Here is an 18,232-nt window from a genome sequence, read left to right on the forward strand (position 1 = left end):
GTTTGCCTAGTGTCTGGCTAGGGCCGGGCTGGGCCGGGGCGGAGGTGTTAACCGGGCTGGATAGCAGGCGGCGGGGCGGGGCGGGCTCGGCTCGGCTCGGGGGCGTGGCTGGCTCTGGCTGAGGGCGGAGCTGCAAAGCACCGCAGAGAGCCGCTCCCCCTCGCCGTCAGGACCCGGCGTGTTCGCCCTCGCTCGCTCCCCAGCTGCGCTCTCGGTTCGGTTGAGCTCCGCGCGGTAGCTGCGGGCGGTCGGTGCAAGCACCTGGCACCGCTCGGAGCTGGGAGAGCATCTGGAGCAGAGCACTTGGGTTGTCCCCGAAAGCTGCTGCTGCTGCCCAGCCGGGACCAGGCGGAGCTCGCTGTGCCGGAATCATGGGGACTGGGGGCATGTGGCTCTCTCTGCTGCTCTTCAGCCAAGGTAGGTCCGCTGGAGAAGCGGGGGCAGCCGGGCCCCGTCGGGCAGAGGGGCTCTGGCCAACTCTTAAAGATCCCAGCCTGGCTGCTTGGAGCCCGGCGGCCGCCTCCAAAGGGGTCAGCCAGGCGTGGGAGAAACAGGACGCCGAGTTTCATTCAAACGGCTTCCTCTCCGTGAACTTCCCAGGAACTCCAAGTGGCCGACCCTACTCAAGCCACGCATGCAGCAAGTGGTGGGTGGGTTCGGGCTTCCAGCCTGGTGCGCGAAACTAGCCCCTGGGCGTAGAACCAGGAAAGGGGCTAAAATACAGACCCTCCCCAGCAGCAGCTTTAGTCCACCCCTGAATTGATGAAATCGTCCCACTCTCCTTCCCCCCAAAAAACCCAGGCTCTGAGCTCCCTCTTAATCGCTTTCATTTGGCTGCCGTCCAATAAAGCGTTGTGGTGTCTGTATGAGAGGGGACAATGCAAGGAAACACCTAATCAAGGCTGGAATGGTAAATATTTAAGAAGGAGGAAATATCTATGTCTTCTGTCTCTTCATTGTAGACTACCTTAAGTGACTGAAAACTAACTTATAAACTACTAGTATGTATATCCACGTTTTTCTTGCCTTATGCAAGTGGCATAAATCTATATTTTCAAGCTATCAGATGAAATCCTGGACAAGCTGATGAGCCTCCAATTTAATTTGTACTAAAGGAGATCATGAAATTGATTTCTTGCATTAAATTTACACTTTAATTAAGCCATTTTAAATGGGAGCATGATGTTCTTTATTATGGACTCTGTTCTTAAATTCTTTAAATCCCTTTAACTTTGCCTCCACCCTACAGGGGATCTGTCCATCATTGGAGTGAGATAGGGAAATTTGAACATATTCCTACTGTTCTTGGATGACTGAATAATCGTTGTGTATTTTCCTGGAAACTATAAGCCATGACATTTACTTGACATAAAATTCGTCCTGAACACTTGTTTCAATATTACTGTATGCTTTCATGTGTCTTTAATTACTAAATCTACAGAAGAAGAGCCACAGAAACTGAGTTTTTACCTGTGAGGTGTTCCAACTTGTTCTTTCAGTAACTATAGGAAACATGGTGAAATGTGTGGCTGGAGGGTATGAAATCAGAAACACAAATGTTAACCTGTGGTGAGATCTACGGTATACACACCGGCCTGTAATATTATAATGAGAAGACTTCTTAAAGCATCAATGTGTGAAACGCCCACTCTGCATTTTTGTCTAATCCATCCTTTATTCTCCTGGTCACAGTGACTGCATACCAGGGGCATAAATGTGTCCACTAATTCATGGTGTAAAAGATCTGGGACTAGGGATGTTCTGTAGAATGGTGTTTAAGGGGGAGGATAGGAACTAATTATGTGAGCAGGATTCCTCTGACAATAAGAGCTGTATGTAAGGGGATGCATCTTTGTGTATATTAAATTATTCACATTGCCTAAACAAAGTATTAATCCTTATGGTTCAAAACTGCTGTAATTTCAATTTGAGATTTACATGAGCTTTTAGTCTTCAGGATAACTGTTGCACTAATGCTTTCTTAGGGCCTCTTTCTGCTCCCATTGAATTCACTAGCAAAATTCCCACTGACTTAGACAGCGTTCTCTCTTGGCTTAAACGACATAAGGCCAAACACCCATATTCTTCTCTCAGTAAAACTGATGTAAATCCAGAATAACTCCACTATCTTTAAGGCAGTTGCTCTCCATTTACATTGGCATAGCTGAGAGACAAGGTGGATGAGGTATGTCTTTTATTAGACCAACTTCTGTTGGTGAAATAGACTAGTTTTCAAACTGCACAGCTGACAGAAGATTTGGGCAGTTACATTCTGCAAACAATAACTTCTCATATTTGAATAGTCCCCTTGAAAACAATAGGACTGCTCAATATAGTAAAGTTAAGCTTGTATATAAATGCTTGTGGAATTGGGTCTAACAAACTGTGGGGCAGGTTACTGAGGGACTCTATGTTTGGGGGTAATGAGGAGTGGAGAAAGACCCTGCACCTAGGGCAGGCTCATTTATTTGGAGGAAAGAATGGAGAACCATTATGATGCCTGTTGCATTCAGTCAGATGTCTTCAATGGATCAAACCATAAATAGGCTGGAAAATGATCCCAGTGAATGTGCAGTGTTTAGTTTGGGCTTGATTATGTATATATTTTTAATTTCCACATTTTCAGTGCCATCTATTCTAGAACACAGGGGTACTTGCTTGCTTTTTTTTGCAAGCTAGACTAACAGTAATATAAAGGTTGTGAGTTGTGGATTGTGCCGTCTTTTATGTCTGGAATGCGCCTAGTACTGTGGGTGCTGCAGACATAAATAATTATGTAAAGCGGTCCCTTTTGATATTTTATTATTGCATGCCAACTTACCACCTTCATTATATTTTACCAGAATAACTATATTTGGTGGACAGCAGATTTGTTTTTTAGCTTATTAAATTATTCATTTCTATTCTAGGCAGAGCTGGTAGTACTGCCTATTACTAAGGTTGCCTGACACTTTCCATTATAAGACTCTGTTTTGGGTTGCTTATAACTTTGCCAAACTTTAACTGTTTGGACTGAAATTTTCCATGCTGGGTGTTTGCCTCAGGCTGAAGTTTTTGGAAAAATTCAACCAAAAAAGTTCAGCTATTTCAGAGAACAAGGCTAGTAAAAATATATTCTTTTGCCTATATTAAAAAATTCTGGAGTCCTTTTCTTTGAAAAACAATAATTCAGTACTTTGAACGGGGACTTGAAATTTGGAAGGGAATACTGTGCTTTTTGCTGTCCCTGTCAAAATCTGCCCAAATTTAGGCAAGTTAGAGACCTCTGAAAAGTCATAATTTACACATACTCAATAAAGACTTAAGTTTTAGCAGCCAAATTTCCTGAAGATTGTGTCCTCACTGATCATAGTTCAGCCCAGGGCTCAGCAGGACTTTCCCTGCAGTTGTAGCTCTGGGCTGCTTCAGCTGTGTTAGTGGCAAGTTTGGGTACCTGAACTGAGAGCAGGGAAACCATCTCCTTTGCAGTCTCACTGCCCCCCCAGCTGGGCCCAGGCAGGATGGAGGAGGAAGCTGTCTGACTGTAAGAGATAAGATAGACCAGAAGTGGGCTATGACAAGTAGATGACTGGAGACTGAAGGGGGTGGGGTGGGAGTGGAGGGAGAGACTGATCAGATGAGGCTCCAGGGGGCAGAAACGGAGACTGATTGGGTAAGGAGACTGGTTACAAGGCATTGGAGGATTGCAGGGGAATTGGGAACAGCTGAGGAAGGAGACTGGGACTGGAAATGGTGTGGGGCAGATTGGGACAGGAATAAAACTAGGACTGGCTGGCTGATGAGACTGGGACTAGGATGAAATCCCTGCGGAGTGAAGAGGGGGACAGGCTAGGTGAGGAAAATGGCACTGGAATGAGGGGCCAGAGGAGGGGAAGAGACCAGACTGAAAGGACAGGTTGGAAGAGAGAGAAGGAAGAAGAGTCTGCTCACAAGATTTCTGGGTCTCACCATTCCCCTGGTGTCAGCAAATATCTGTGAAACCCACCTGCAAAGTGTGCCATCCCTTTTTATTTTGTAGTGAAGGAAACTTTTGTCATTAGGACCTCTGTCTCGTTTGTTGCAAAAGTTGTATGGTATATATATTGTGGTTGCTGGGAAATGGTAGACCTTAGTCTGCTCATAGCTAAAGGCCTTTCGCCTTACCTGAGGGGGAGAGGACAATGAACCTGGGTGACAAGTGAATGCTGGGGACAATAAATGAAAATACAGGAATGGGAGTGAAAGTCATAGGGTGAAAATCAGGAAACCAGAAGGGGGCTTTGAGGAGAGAACCCAGTGCTCCTCCAAGGCTTCTAAGGAGTCAGTGGACATCTCTCCCAGGAACTCTGTCTACAGATCTGATTGAACAAGGGAATGAAAATAGGTGTTCACATTCACAAAACAGTCCCTGTCCAGCTTCCTCCTCCTGGTGTGGTGGTTGGAAAGTGTGTTGTGAATATGGCAGGAAGTTGCAGCAAAAGAAAGGAGGGTTTCATGGTTAAAGCAACTGAATGTTGCCCTGAAGCATTAAATTCTATCTTTGCCTCTGCGATAGAGTGCCTTAATGACACTGGGCAAGTCAATTAAACCAAACTTTTCATAGGCAGGGTCCTGTGGAAAAAATAGTATGTGATCACGTAATTAAAGACTGTATCATAATTCATATGCACAAAGTAGCCAAACTAAGGTTGTACAGACAACTTAGGAATACTTGACTTTGCAAACGTAATAGTTTTTAGCATAGTTTTGTGTGTGAGGTGTTAACTAGAATGGGCCAAAACAAGTAGGACTGTTTGTGCAAATGCCTCCTGTTCCAAACTAGGAAGGTTGGTTTATTAAAATGGGAGTCTGATCTGAATCTTTGTGAAACCAAAGTCACCGCTGATTTTAGCTGTCTCTGATTTTTAAAAGAGTTTGTCTGTTAGTGAAAGAAATATTACTAATTTGTTTCTTATGAGGTTTTACTTTTAAAATATTATATATTTAAGTAGGACTTCTTTCACAATGACCTATAGAAGACCTATATTTTACAAATTACATTCATAATATTTGTAAAACATAAAGGAAAAGAATTTTAGAAAGTACACAATGAATTATTCATAATTCTAAACAAATTAACAATGTTTATTTCTACATAACTTGGGCACTATAAATATGGGATGCATTGACTTACTCTTTAGACTTAATGGTGTGTTATACTAGAAGTCTCTGGTTATGATACAGTTTTCAAACACTAATTTGTTTTTTTTAAGATTCAAGTATTGAGAAGTCTTGGTATTTAATAAAAGTAGGACACTAAATATTCAGATATTTCTTATAGTTTTACTGTTTCTTGGCAATGTCCACTATATGTTTTTCATTGTCAGTAGTTTCAAATGAAAGAAAATATTTTGCACATACACTTCAGATGAATAGGTGTTCGTGAGAGGTGAGATGTAAACCTGCTAGTGTGTTTGATGAATGTCCAAATGATTAAATGTGTATAAAATAGTGAACTTTTGGGGTAGTGAAGATACAAGTGGGTTTCTATATTTTTAAAAGAGTAAAGCAAGCTATTAGCAGTGGTAGAAGTTTTGAACATCACAATCCAGTGTTGTCATTTTCATTTAAAAGTTTCCTTTGTTAGGCTTTGGGCAGGCCCATTCCTATTTCCATGGTTACCATGTCAAAATGCAGACAGGACACAAGCTGGATTCTGATCTGGAATGGTTCATGCAGCTGCATACCAACACATGCAGCCTGGTTGTTTCAGGACATTTTCACCAGCAGTTTTAAAGTTTCTTCACAGAGTGATCACTAAGCCTGTGTAAGCTAGTTGTTTGAGGATTTCAGGCCTTCTAAAGTGAGATAAAATAATGAGCAAGATAAACTTGTTTTAGTATAAGTAAAACTAGCTGTGGGGTTCCCATTCAAATGAGTCAAGGACATTGGAGAAGCTTCTCAATCTTAAGTTTTCATTTATACAAAAAGCACAGCAGAGAAGGATCTTTGTTTATAAGCCTTGAAGGTAAGGAGTGGCACTTGGCTGTATTAAATAATTGTTTGAACATGCCTCTTTTTGTAGAACGCTTATTGATGACACTGGAGAAAAGGAATGAAATAAAAATGAATGTGAACAAATAACACCATGCTGCACTGGATGAATGGCAGTCTGCCTGTATTTACTGTATTTGTATATCACTTTTAAAGCTATATGATGCAACATTCTTCCCACTCTAATTTTTAGAGGTGATGAATTTTTACAACACCCAATAAAGTCACTGGAAGCTATATATTCCCAGCCTCTCTGAAAAATCAGGCCAGAAGTTCTATAGATACAGCTTTTAAATTATTTAAACATTGTTAGAGTGTGCAGATGTTATCCTGAATAGAGAAATTAACCTCCCAAGCAACAGAAAATTTGGAATTGTTTTGATTTTCCCCTGAATTTCTATACTCTTTAAATAAGGATGCAAATTCTGGATAAGAAGCGAGTCTTACAAGTTAAAAGGGGAACTACATTGGCAAAGAAATAAGATAAAAAGTTCATCTGTTTAAATTCTGAGTGCTATACTGGAACGCTCACAGTATAACACACAGGCATCTGCGTAGCTGTATAGATTGTCCTATATTATTTTGTTTGATTCAAATCAATGGTATACAATGGTACTTTAACCACCTTGACACTTGGGTGCATATTATGAAATGGACAACCGCCTTAGTGGGATTCTCTTGCCATTTTTCTGCCTCATTCTGTCCTTTTACTTGTTTTTTCCCAGTCCAGCACCCTTTGAAAGAAAGAAAAATGCCCTGTATTAAATGCCCTGTATTAAACCTCCCAAACGTCCCTGGTTAGGTGACTGATGTTTTCCAACTGACAATATACAATAAAGAATTGTCTTTGATAATCACCAGTTGCCCATGGAGGCAATATTCCCTGATGGTGTGGAAAAGGCTGCACAGCCACTCGTAGAAATTGGGACTCAGAGGATGGCTACAGGCACTTGCTCATTTTCCCCAAGGGATTTCATCTTTAGGGACAGGGGCATGAAAGGGTTCCAGTGAACCCCCCTACCATTCACTATGTATGTGACACCAGCAGGGATATCATACAGCAGTTTATGTTGGGCTGTTCACTATGTTGATGATGAAACTATGGAGTCAAGGGAGATATGACAATTTTCCCCAGTGGAGAATCTGGCCACATGACTCTCTTGTGATTAACCCGCTGTGGACTGTCTGGTTAATCATCGTTTGAGTTTGAATGAGAAAGAATAGACAAAAACCTCAGCCCAAACAAGACTGAAGTAGTGCTTATGGATACATATAGGCAGTCACAAACACAGGGCTTGTTGGTGTCTTACGTGTCTTTCTGACTCAGGAAGTGTGTTGGGACAGGAGCCAGACTTTAATTTCAGAATCTATTAAGACTTTTATTCAGTAAGGTACATTCCCAACTTAAAACTCCCTTCTTGAGTGGTTCTGTTGTCTTCAGTGAGACTACTCACATGATTTAAAATTAGGCAAATGCTTGAGTATTTGGCTGAATCAGGACCTAATAGTATAGTAAACTTCTGTATCCTGAAACATCCAAACCATCTTTGACAGTGATGTGCTACCATAAATGAAGAAAGTTGAAAAAAAGCTCTCTCTTCATATAGTTCTGTTGGAGCAGGCTTAAGCATAGTATGTTATGATTCATTGTGTAGTATTGTTCTACAAAGTTACAGAACAAGGTAGCAGTAGAGGGTATATGTTACAGAGAAACTGGGAAATGTTTCCTTTCATTTATCAAGGTACCTGCAATTTCAAGACAAGCAAAACAGTAAGTATTGAACAAAGGAAGTTTGTACAATATTCTCAATGTTTCAATAAGTAGGTGTTGGGTGATTTTTGTAAAGCTAGTGTGCACCTATTCATACTCATATCTGTAAATGGTTTTAAGTTACTGTGAGCAATGTTTCAGTTTAGTCAACAAAGGAGTGGCATAGTAAAGTGCTCTGGAATATCATTATTAAATTGCCATCTTGTGCTATGTTCCCAAGTTCGTGTTAAAGGTGCTATGTAGAACTGAGTTGAATTTTGGAATATATAGATTTGGTTGAAATTTGGCACACTAGGATTCAGATAACTATTCACAAATTTAAAATATATTTGCTCAACTACCTAGGTAACTTGTCTAAAAAGTGCCAACTGAAAAGAGGTATAGTGTAGATATGTTTGATAGTTAGATGTGCTTGAAATTTAAATAGATGAAATCAGATCAGCAAAACCAGTCAGAATGAAATATTGTAATGTCTGTGACATTTTATCTAAACAAAATTCTACCTCCTTGCTCAGCTCCATTGTTAAGAAAGAATAAACAAATGGAGAGTAAAAACTGCAACATTGCTAATGATAGTGTCCTTTGATACTCTTGCTGGTGATGATACTCCTTTAAGTCGCTCTCTGAAATTCCTTCTGTTTCACTGTCTCTACTGGTATCTATCACTTTGAGATGGGACATCTGTAAGACAACAGCTCGCCATACTGAATCTCATATCCTGATAGTCATTGTGAAACTGTTTCTATCAGAAGTTGATTGTTGAAATGGTTGGAATGGCGTTTGTACTTGTAAAGACAAAAAGAAGTTGATCTGGTCTCTTGGCAGCAAATGTACCTAGAAAACACTTGCCACAAAAAACGTACAATGGCACTGTTTTACAGAGAACTTCCTTGCAAAGATGTGGCTGGAGTTAGGGTGCCACCTGACCACAGATATCTGGACATACCAGAACCCTGTGTATGTATTTAATAGTACATGAAGTCTCTTTCGGAACTGATGCCTATGAAATTCTCCAGAAGCTGGCCTTTCTAAATACAATATTACTCTGACTCATACAGCATTCTGTATTAAATGAACAGAGATCTTGTATTGATGGGATGAGTGGAAGATAGGGAATTGCTTTAGTGATTTTGTTATTACTGACGTTTCCAACCTAAGGTATTTGGTGCATATCCACTACTGTGCCCCCTGTTTGAACTTTACTGTGTACTTTTTCATTGAAATATGCTGGCATTTACAGAATATATAGGAATAACAAGTCTTCTTAAAGGACACTTTATACAGGATGTTTTAATTTCTTAGATCATTAGACAACGACTGCATCTTATTAATGCCTGGACAGTGCCTAGCACGTTGTTGTTACAGGAAACAAAAGGTTAAATAATAGCTCTTCTGACTATTGTTGTTGTGCTGCATATACTCATGGTCCTTTTGAGGTTTTCTCACAACACTAAATCTCACGTTGCTGGTGACAGATCAGCCATGAATGCTGTTCTCATCTCTCTGAGAACATAATCCTGCTATTTGTGTTCAGCCCAAACAGCAAAACCAGCAAACTTCGTGCTGGCTAGTCCTGTGGAAGTGGCAGGGCAGGAAAAGCAATCCTTTCTGAACTCTGACTTTGGAGTGATAATGGAGCCATTTTCCAGACACCTTCTTACCACACACTACCTCACACTCCACAGTGTGATGAATGGCTGAATGATCTGCATGCCCATGTTTGCATCAGCCCTTTTTCTAATCTAGGCCTGATCTACACTACAAAGTTTTGCTGGGATAGCTATGTCAAACAGGAGTGTGGAAAAAATTGCGCCCCTCACTGGCATAGCTATCTTAGCAGAAGTGCGGGTGTAGATGCAACTATGCTGATATCAGTATGTTTCTGTTGGCATAGCTAATGTTGTTTGGGTAGGTGGTGTAGCTATGCCAGCAGAACTCCTGCAAGTGTATGCTGAGTCTCCACTAGGACAGTCTGTTGGCATAGCTATACCAGCCAAAGCTCTGTAGTGTAGACAAGCCCCTAGACTTTTACTGTGCTTTTCATCACAGGATATGAGCATTCTTCAACCCCTCTGTAGCAGTGTAGAAGAAATCCCTTCAGAGGTACCGTTCATGGATTTTGGACTGTTCCCACCTGCTGGGAATTGCTGCACAGGATGGCAAAGACATTCTTGGCAGCAGAGGAGAACATGGGACTTAACGAATTAAAAATCTGGGAAACATTCTACTTACATTAGAAACAATTCTGTGTCTATACTACATTTTTCTCTTAGCAACAAACAAGAGCGGAGACAGAGGTCATTTTAAAATAACATCACTGTTTCCTCCCCAAGTTCTAATGTAACCAAGTACAAGAACAGGGTGAAGTGAGGCATATCATGTTGGTTTTGGTATGATGATATATTTCCCTTTTTCTGCGTCAATAAGACGCTGCTCTTCTCATATTAGCAGATATCAGTAGTTAAAGGAAGGTTTGTAGACAGTATTAATTATAGAGAACGTGGAATCACTTGTGTGAATGCATCATGAGAAGTCAATTTTTATCACAGGGAAGCAGATGAAGTTGGGGTTTTTTATTGTTGTTTTTGGAGCTGGGAATTTAAACAATAGTATATTTTGAGGTGGTGGCGCTGTTTGTTGTTGCTGCAGTTCTCTTAATTTCTCTGTGGTTCCACTTGAGAGAAACAAGGGTCACCTAAGGACTGACTGAAGATATTCTGTAGTTGTGCCAGGCTAACAAGAGAGGAGAAAGTTTCCGAGACAGTTTAGTAAAATGCAATGTGTGGCATTCTATAAGAGTAATTTATTTCCACTCGACTTAACGATGGACATGCACCAGGATAGCGAAATTGAATGGATTTGAATACCTGTTGTTATCAAAAAAGTGCAGGAAGCTGTCAGTCTTTCAGGAACTACTGTTAAACATTGCGTGGGAATCAGCCCTTGTATGTACAGTAAACGGCTGAGCTTTCTTAACTTTATATCTGTTCTTGTGACCAGAGTAGGAAGCTTATTAAATAGAAAATGTCAAGAGAAGGGCAAGTGATCTCTAGTAACTTGAAAATCTGTGAATGAATTGAAATGTCTTCTATCTCACTATTGCTGACTGTGTTAGAACAGTAAACTAGAAAGCATCTAGTAGGACTTTTACAAACCTCACCTACATTTGACTCATTTGTGCAGTATATTGCATACTTTTATAAAGTAAACAGGTCACTGTCAAACAGGGTTGGATTTAGGGGTGGGCAGGCTGACTAGGGTGCTGGGCTAGGGGGGCAGCAGGCTCAGGGTGCTGTTTTTGTTGTTAGCAACAAAAGGGAAAATAGAATGTTTGAAGTAAAGTGTTTCAGGTATTCTGTATGTGTGTTCATTTTTCACTAATCTCCTAGAATGTTCTGGGCCTTTGTAGAATCTTGTGGAACCTTCCAGACTTTCTGAGAACTACGTTTTCCTCTAACCTCTTAGAATGTTGTCAGCCAAGTCCTCGCAGGTATATATGAGTCTGTGGATGACTCTATTAGAAAAGACCTAACAGAACTATTTATGAACATTTTGAATGAGAATAAAATAAAACTTCAGGATTGCTGTGGCCAAAGCTATAACAACAGCATGAACACGAAGGGAAGAATGGCAACCAGGCAAGGATCTCAATTGTTTGACATGGTATCCTGTTCCAAGTAAATCTTATAAGCAAGGTATTACAAACTCAGTCGATGTCCATTGTGACTACTACTACTTTGATTTTGTTGTGGCTTACAGAGACAATGAATTTGAAGATGCCATCGCTGCAGCCAAAGAAATGGCAGAAAACTTAGGAGTTGAGCCTGTCTTCAAGGAAACTCGTATTCATCAGAAGAAGAGACAGTTTGGTTATGAGGGCAGAGATGAGGTGAGGTGATGGGAAGTCTGGAAGAAAAATTCAAGAGGGATTTTTTTTTATTTATTTATTTTTTTTTTTGCTCAGTCATTGAAGCTGCTTGAGTGTCCATTGAAGAAAAGTTTGGACAAATGAAGTACCATGAAAAGACTTGGAGGTTTTATATGACCTTAGTAAGCTGCGGGTGGACAGGAAAACACTCTTGAACAATTTTATGTACCTTCACTGGACACTAACACACAGGGAATGTTTGGACATCAATGATAAAGACCTCTGTGCCGAATTGGACAACATCCGTCACGTTTTGCCACATGGGAAGCACTCTCCACATCAAGTTCTCCAATTCATTCATGATGCAGAGTTTAAGGAGACTATTCCTAATATGTGGATAGCTTTGAGGATTCTGCTCACGTTGCTGGTCACAGTCACAAGTGGTGAGCACAGCTTTTTGAAGCTCAGGCTCATTAAAACATCTTTGTTTGCTGATGGCCGACAAGAGACTGACATCGCTTGCTATTTTATTGCTTGAAAACGCCATTGGCCACTCTTTGGATCCCTCTGATGCTGTGCTTCAGTTCATGAGGGCAAAGGTGAGAAAAGCAACCTTTTGAACTAAAGGCCTAGGCTTAACATTCTAAGGCTGTCACCTACTGTAACACAATTAAATACTGGTCCACCCAAAGTTGGTGTGCAGTTCAATTTCTTGATGATGGTGCATTTCAGTTATTCTTAAAATTAAAAGATTTTGATAAGCTTAGAGGAAACAATTTTTATATATGGCAATAAATAGAGATTTACAGATCCTAGCCTGCAAATTTATCATCTTAGATGACAGGGATAAATCATGCATGCATATTGTGCATCAAAGTCGCGAAATGGGCTACAAATGCAATAAAAAATAAGGTATTCAAAAGTTTAACAAATGGAGTGGGTGGGATGCTGAAGATGCTCCTTGCCTGGGGCGCCATTTGGTCTGGGGCCGGTCCTGCTGCCAAAACATTTGATACTGCTCTTTACTCTGATAAACTGCTATCACTCAGTTGCAGTTACTCTGACTTGCAGAAACTGACTGCTTCTAAACTAGAGTTTGGCATTCTTCCAGTAGAAAATCATAAAGTTACTCAGCTAAGCCAAAAATAACTTATTTTGTAGAACCACTGCTGTACTTGTTTTATTTTCACATGTAGTATCAGCACTGAAGTTCATAACCTGTGTTAATTATTAAATGACTCCAAACATTTTACCATATGTGAAGGAAGCCTGAGCCCCAAATGGAAGAAACTATATGATAAATAGTTTTAATAAATTATGTTAACCCAAGGGAATAATTGTCACATTTTCAGACTACCATATGTGGAAAATGAATAAAACTGAAATTGAAGATTACAAAATTCTCTAATTTAGTGCACTCTCTCTAAATATGTCTAAAAAATGTCTCTTGCCCAGTCAGTCCTCTCTCTTTCAGACTCTCTATTGGAAGTGTACATTGATTTAATTTAAAGGGACATTCTCAACTTGAAATCTAGTAATTTCAAAACATGAGTTAAAAGTTGTGGTTCTATACCTGCCTTGGAGTTCCCTGACCATATTTGTAGGTATTCAATCACATTTTTCCTATTTTAATTTTTTTAAATTCTTCCCTATGAAGTGCAGCCCACGAAACTCACTTCGTCAGATGCATCTGACAAAGTGGGCTGCAACCCACGAAAGCTTATGCTTGCAGAAATTTGTTAGTCTTTAAGGTGATACAGGACTCTCATTGTTTTTGCTGTATACAGACTAACATGGCTACCCCTCTGGAACTTTTCATCATTGGAAGGTGCAGATACATTGGGGGGGAGGGAGGGAGGGAAGTTTTTATTCATGTAAATAGGAAAATAAATAATACAACCAACACAGTATTCTCTATATTAGTTAATTTGATATGAAATGAATTTTATGCTGCTGCTACGTTTTTATTTTTCAATGTACTACAAAATTTAATGTGGAAAATGCATAACTGTGTTGTACAAGTTGTTGTGAAGAAGCTGGAGGTTTTGGAAGATGGGGAGAGAACAATTTCGGTATAAGATACTTAAAAAGGTATGGGAGGTGATTTGGAATTGTGTGAGAAGCACATTACCTGGATGTCACAACTGATAAATTTAGGAAGAACATAGTTAAGAATGTTGACATTTAAACTGTCATTAGTTCAAACTTCACACCCTTTGTGATTCGGGCAGTTCATTAGTTTACAGACTCAGGCAGACATCAGTGCATTGATCTGTGCTTTTGGCAGGTTCTCTTCACAATCATAAGGAGTAGAAACATAATTTTTTAAATAAAAGCTTAGATTCTGGAGCACAGTTCTGAGGCAAGAGATGGATTCTGTGGTGCCTTCTAGTCTGAGAATGAAGCCTAGAAGGGAGGATGAAAAATAATTCTCCTGTCATGCACTTGGTACATTTTAAAGGAATAAAATAATTGTATGCTGTTTGTGTCCTGTATGTAATCATCATACCATTATCAATAAACTTTCTATTAATTTTTTTAAAAGTAACTTATTGCTAAGATGGTCAAGGGGCAAAAAAACAAAAAAAAACCCAGTGAATATATTTGACTAGTTTCATGGAATTATTATTTTAGTAATATATTTGCTGAATAGTATGTGAGTAGCTATGGTCAGATACCACAAAAATATGAATCAGATTATTTAATACCACTAAAATTAAACTATATATGTATCAAGTACAACTTGACCAGCAATTCTCTTGCATTTATCCTGTTTCCTGTCGTATATTCTCTCCACTTTTTTTCCTTTTTCTTTCCTGTTGTTGTTACTATGTCAAACACTGACAGTTCTTAGGAACTTGCAGTTCAATTTCTCATTTGGAGGAGAAACTGGTGTGGAATGTGGGTATTTACTTAGAGTAATTTGTTTGTTTACTCTATGTACACTAGTCTTTCAACAGAAGTAGACACAAATGGGACATAGACAATACCCTCTTCCAGAAATATCATCCAGCCATCTTCAAAAACTCTAGTGAGAGCCATTTAAGCAAAGTAAACTGTACTGGTGCTTGCAACAACTCCCCAAAATAAACTTAATTATAAAATTAACAATGATATAGTTTTTCTTCCAAACCACTTGCATGCTAAGGTCTGGTGTACACCTAAATCTTAGGTCAACTGAGCTGTGTCACTCACGACTTAGAAAAATTTCACAGTCTGTTCAATACAGTTATGTCGACCTAACGCCCACTGTGGATGCAGCTAGGTCAACGGAATAATTCCTCAGTTGACCGAGCTACCGGCTCTTGAGGGAGTGGATTAACTACTGTGATAGGAAAAAGCCCTTCCATTGGCATAATGTCTACACTACCAGAGTGTAGCTGCTATGTCATTGTAGCGCTTGTAGTGTAGACATGCCGTCAGGCATGTTATGGGCTTTCTCTGTTGTTTTGGTTGTATGGCTTATGGGTATGTCTACACTGTAATCATGGGGTGTTATTTTAGTGTAGGCATACCCTTAAAAGAACTTGTAAAATTTCATGTAACCGCACCATCTGGTGACTTCTACTACAACTCCTGATGACTCCTTCCTATAACACTATAATAGGTCTCACAGTATTACTTCCTGAATTGTTTGAGCATCTGGTTCCTTTTCTCTTTCTCTCTCCCTCTTATCTTTCCCTCATCCTTTCCCTACATTTGGGCAGGTTTTCAACTCAGATTTAGCACCTTTGTGCTGCTCATCTAGTGTAAAGGGGCTGTAATCTGAACACAGATTCCCAGCAGAGCTTGCCACTCATATAGGGAAATTCCCTGCTGGCATGTTGGGGTGCCGGATCTGGGCCTGTGCTAGCCAAACCATACTCCCTGTTGTTGGGAGTGGAAAGGGGGCCTGGTGGTCTTCTGCGGGTGCAAGGTCTATTAAGAAGCCTATATCAATGGTGCAATTTCAGAGCTGTGTGGAAGCAGCTCTAAGTGGTATCAGGGCTGTGGCTGGCCCTCAGGTTCAGGGTGCTGTAACCAGCTTCATGACACGCCAGTCTCCCCACTGCACCAAGAGGAGCTTTGAAGCAATTAGACAGCCTTGTGGACAATGTTTGCAGATGTGTGCATACTTAAAGCAAAAAGCAGCCTTGGTTTTGGGGGAAAGATCCATTTCTTTCCTGAAGTTTAGACTGCTATGTTGATCCTTAGTTGTATTAATACTAAATGGAAATACAAATGGTAGCATAGTCTAATGTTATGGGATTCCTCTGTTGTTTTGGTTGTATGGCCTGTGAGTATGCGATAAAGAGAAGTTTATGCTATGTTTATTCGAAAAAGGGTGACACAATCACAGAAAGCTTTCTTACTGGGAGACTAGTTAAATTGTATGTACTACTTTTGTACAATATATAAAACTTCAAAGTTTTGTTTGTTTAGTCATGTTTGACCTGTGAGTCTCTACCGTGTCTTATAATTATGCCTACTTTTGTAGTATTTATTAGGCTTCTTCCTGTGTGTCCAAGGTATAATTGAATTTAATTTAGTGAATTTAATAGATTATTCTAGCCAGTGCAGAACTTTGGTATAGTTAAAATGAGTACACATTCCTATATGATTCCGCCATGGTTTGTGTAAACATGTTAAACTGTAGCATCCTCTTCTCATTGTATTAAACAAATAATTACTGGAAACTATGGTTGGTTTTTATCTTTATGACATGAAATACAGTTTAATGATGTTTCTAATGGATTTATTACAAATTTTGTTACAAATTAATGCAGCAAGTAATCAAGTACCAATAAAATCCCCTTTTGTTTCACAACATTTGATACTGCTAAACATAAGATTATTTTTGTTTTAGGAGATAATCAGGACAGAGGATTATAGAGCTCATTTTTATTTTAACTAACTTTCTATGACCTGTTTAAATATTGCCCTTTTACGCACTTTTTAGCCTACTCATTTAAAAACAAACAAAATCCTTGTGGGTCCCACTTACCTTTGTTGCTGAAATATCACTTAGGGGCTGGGTGCACAATACATATTTTGCTACATCAGAAAAGCTTGCATCATCTTTTCCCACATTTTGGTAAGTATTATTAATAATAATAATAATAAAAAAGCAGTAAAGAAGCAGTTATAGCCATTGTCCAGCTATACTGAAAGAAGGATAGGAGACATTTGGTATGGTTTTAATCAGGCAGCAACTTTATTATTAGATATTTGGGACTACCCGGCAGATAAAAGTGCACAGTGCAGGTAACCCCTTGTCTATTCAATAATTACCCTGGGGCTTCCCCCTCTTTCCATCCAGGTCCCCCAGCCAATTCGTTGCTGGGATCTTCTCATCCACTCTCTTAGAGGGTCAAGGTAGGCTATAAGAAAGGAGGGTTGGTGCCCTGCTATACCCTTCCCTCACTGCCCTGGCATGAACATGCTGTGTGTACCCCCAAAACGTATTTCACAAACATGCCTGTCCTTACAGAGGCTGCCCATATTTAAACTGCTCATCATAATTAAAGCATGTCACGCCCTTGAACGTACTGTATGCCACCCTGATCATATCCATCTATTTAAATAAGGCTGGGCTTCTCCATGGGTAAGCATGTGCTATAACCCTGCATAGCTGAGGAAGGCAGCCTCCACTTTTCCCATGTTCAATTTACCCTTGGCTGCTTGGACATCTCTCTGTTCGCTTGCTCTGACCTTAACTTACTGCTTCATGTAAAAGGGAACTTCACGCATAGGGCTGCCCCCTTTAAATCCTTCTGCCCATCAAGTTCCCAGGGGACCACTGTCGCCACGCTGGCCCCTTGTCCCGTTTGCAGCAGTTTGCCCTCTCCACCCCAGCCATAAAGCACTCTTCCCTTGATTTGGCCTTCCAGACAAATTCCTGCCCATTTAAAGGTGTGGTGCAGTCATAGTTATAAATATCATTTATATTTATGAAAAGACTTACCACATGTTCAGACTTAAATGTGCACAGCCTGAACATGTGTGACTCTGCTTTGTAATAACAGCAAGGAAATAGTGATGTATAAAGCAGCTGTGCACACACCATCTCTGACACCTATTATGTACACCATAACAACATTAGCATTGGTTGGTTGATGTGTGCCCAAAGATGCTGCTCATCCTAAAAGGATACTGGGATTTTATTTGACTGTTGCCAACAGACAAGTTGTTAACCTCTCATCCCTAAATGCACTTTTTGTGTATCCCGTTTTTTTTTCCCCACAGAGGTATCTCTTTATTTCTGCTGAGATATATGCAGGAGATTTCAAATATGTCCCCAGAGCCTGTGCACTGGCTGTTGCTGAACTTCCTTTGAAGGCACTATAGGCACTGCAAAGGATTCTGCAAATTTACTTCTCCCAATTTTCACCTATAAATGCAGGAAAAGGGTTGTGTTTCTTTGGGATACTCAGAGAATATTCAGCAAGGATTCACCTTCATGGAAATAAAACCAGAGTACAAGCTTATTTATGTGGCTGTATATATGGTAGTACTTACAAATCGAAGTTTCAGAATTGGAAATTTTGGGTGCCTGACTAATCTTTCATCATGATCATGAAATACAAAAGTAGATTTCTCTC

General features: G+C 40.0%; 1 protein-coding gene across 1 annotated transcript in view; it reads left to right on the forward strand.

Moving 5' to 3' along the window:
- Positions 1 to 303: 303 nt before the first annotated feature.
- Positions 304 to 18,232, forward strand: part of ITGA2 (integrin subunit alpha 2) — a 102,973-nt gene continuing 85,044 nt past the window's right edge. Inside the window, exon 1 of the mRNA XM_067545612.1 lies at positions 304 to 417. Coding sequence (XP_067401713.1) covers positions 372 to 417 — 46 coding nt within the window. The 5' untranslated portion in view covers positions 304 to 371. The remainder of the gene's footprint in view (positions 418 to 18,232) is intronic.

Source organism: Emydura macquarii, unplaced genomic scaffold, assembly GCF_026122565.2.
Source record: "Emydura macquarii macquarii isolate MOO-44397 ecotype Brisbane River unplaced genomic scaffold, CSIRO-AGI_Emac_v2 contig_1045, whole genome shotgun sequence".
Lineage (NCBI taxonomy): Eukaryota > Metazoa > Chordata > Testudines > Chelidae > Emydura > Emydura macquarii.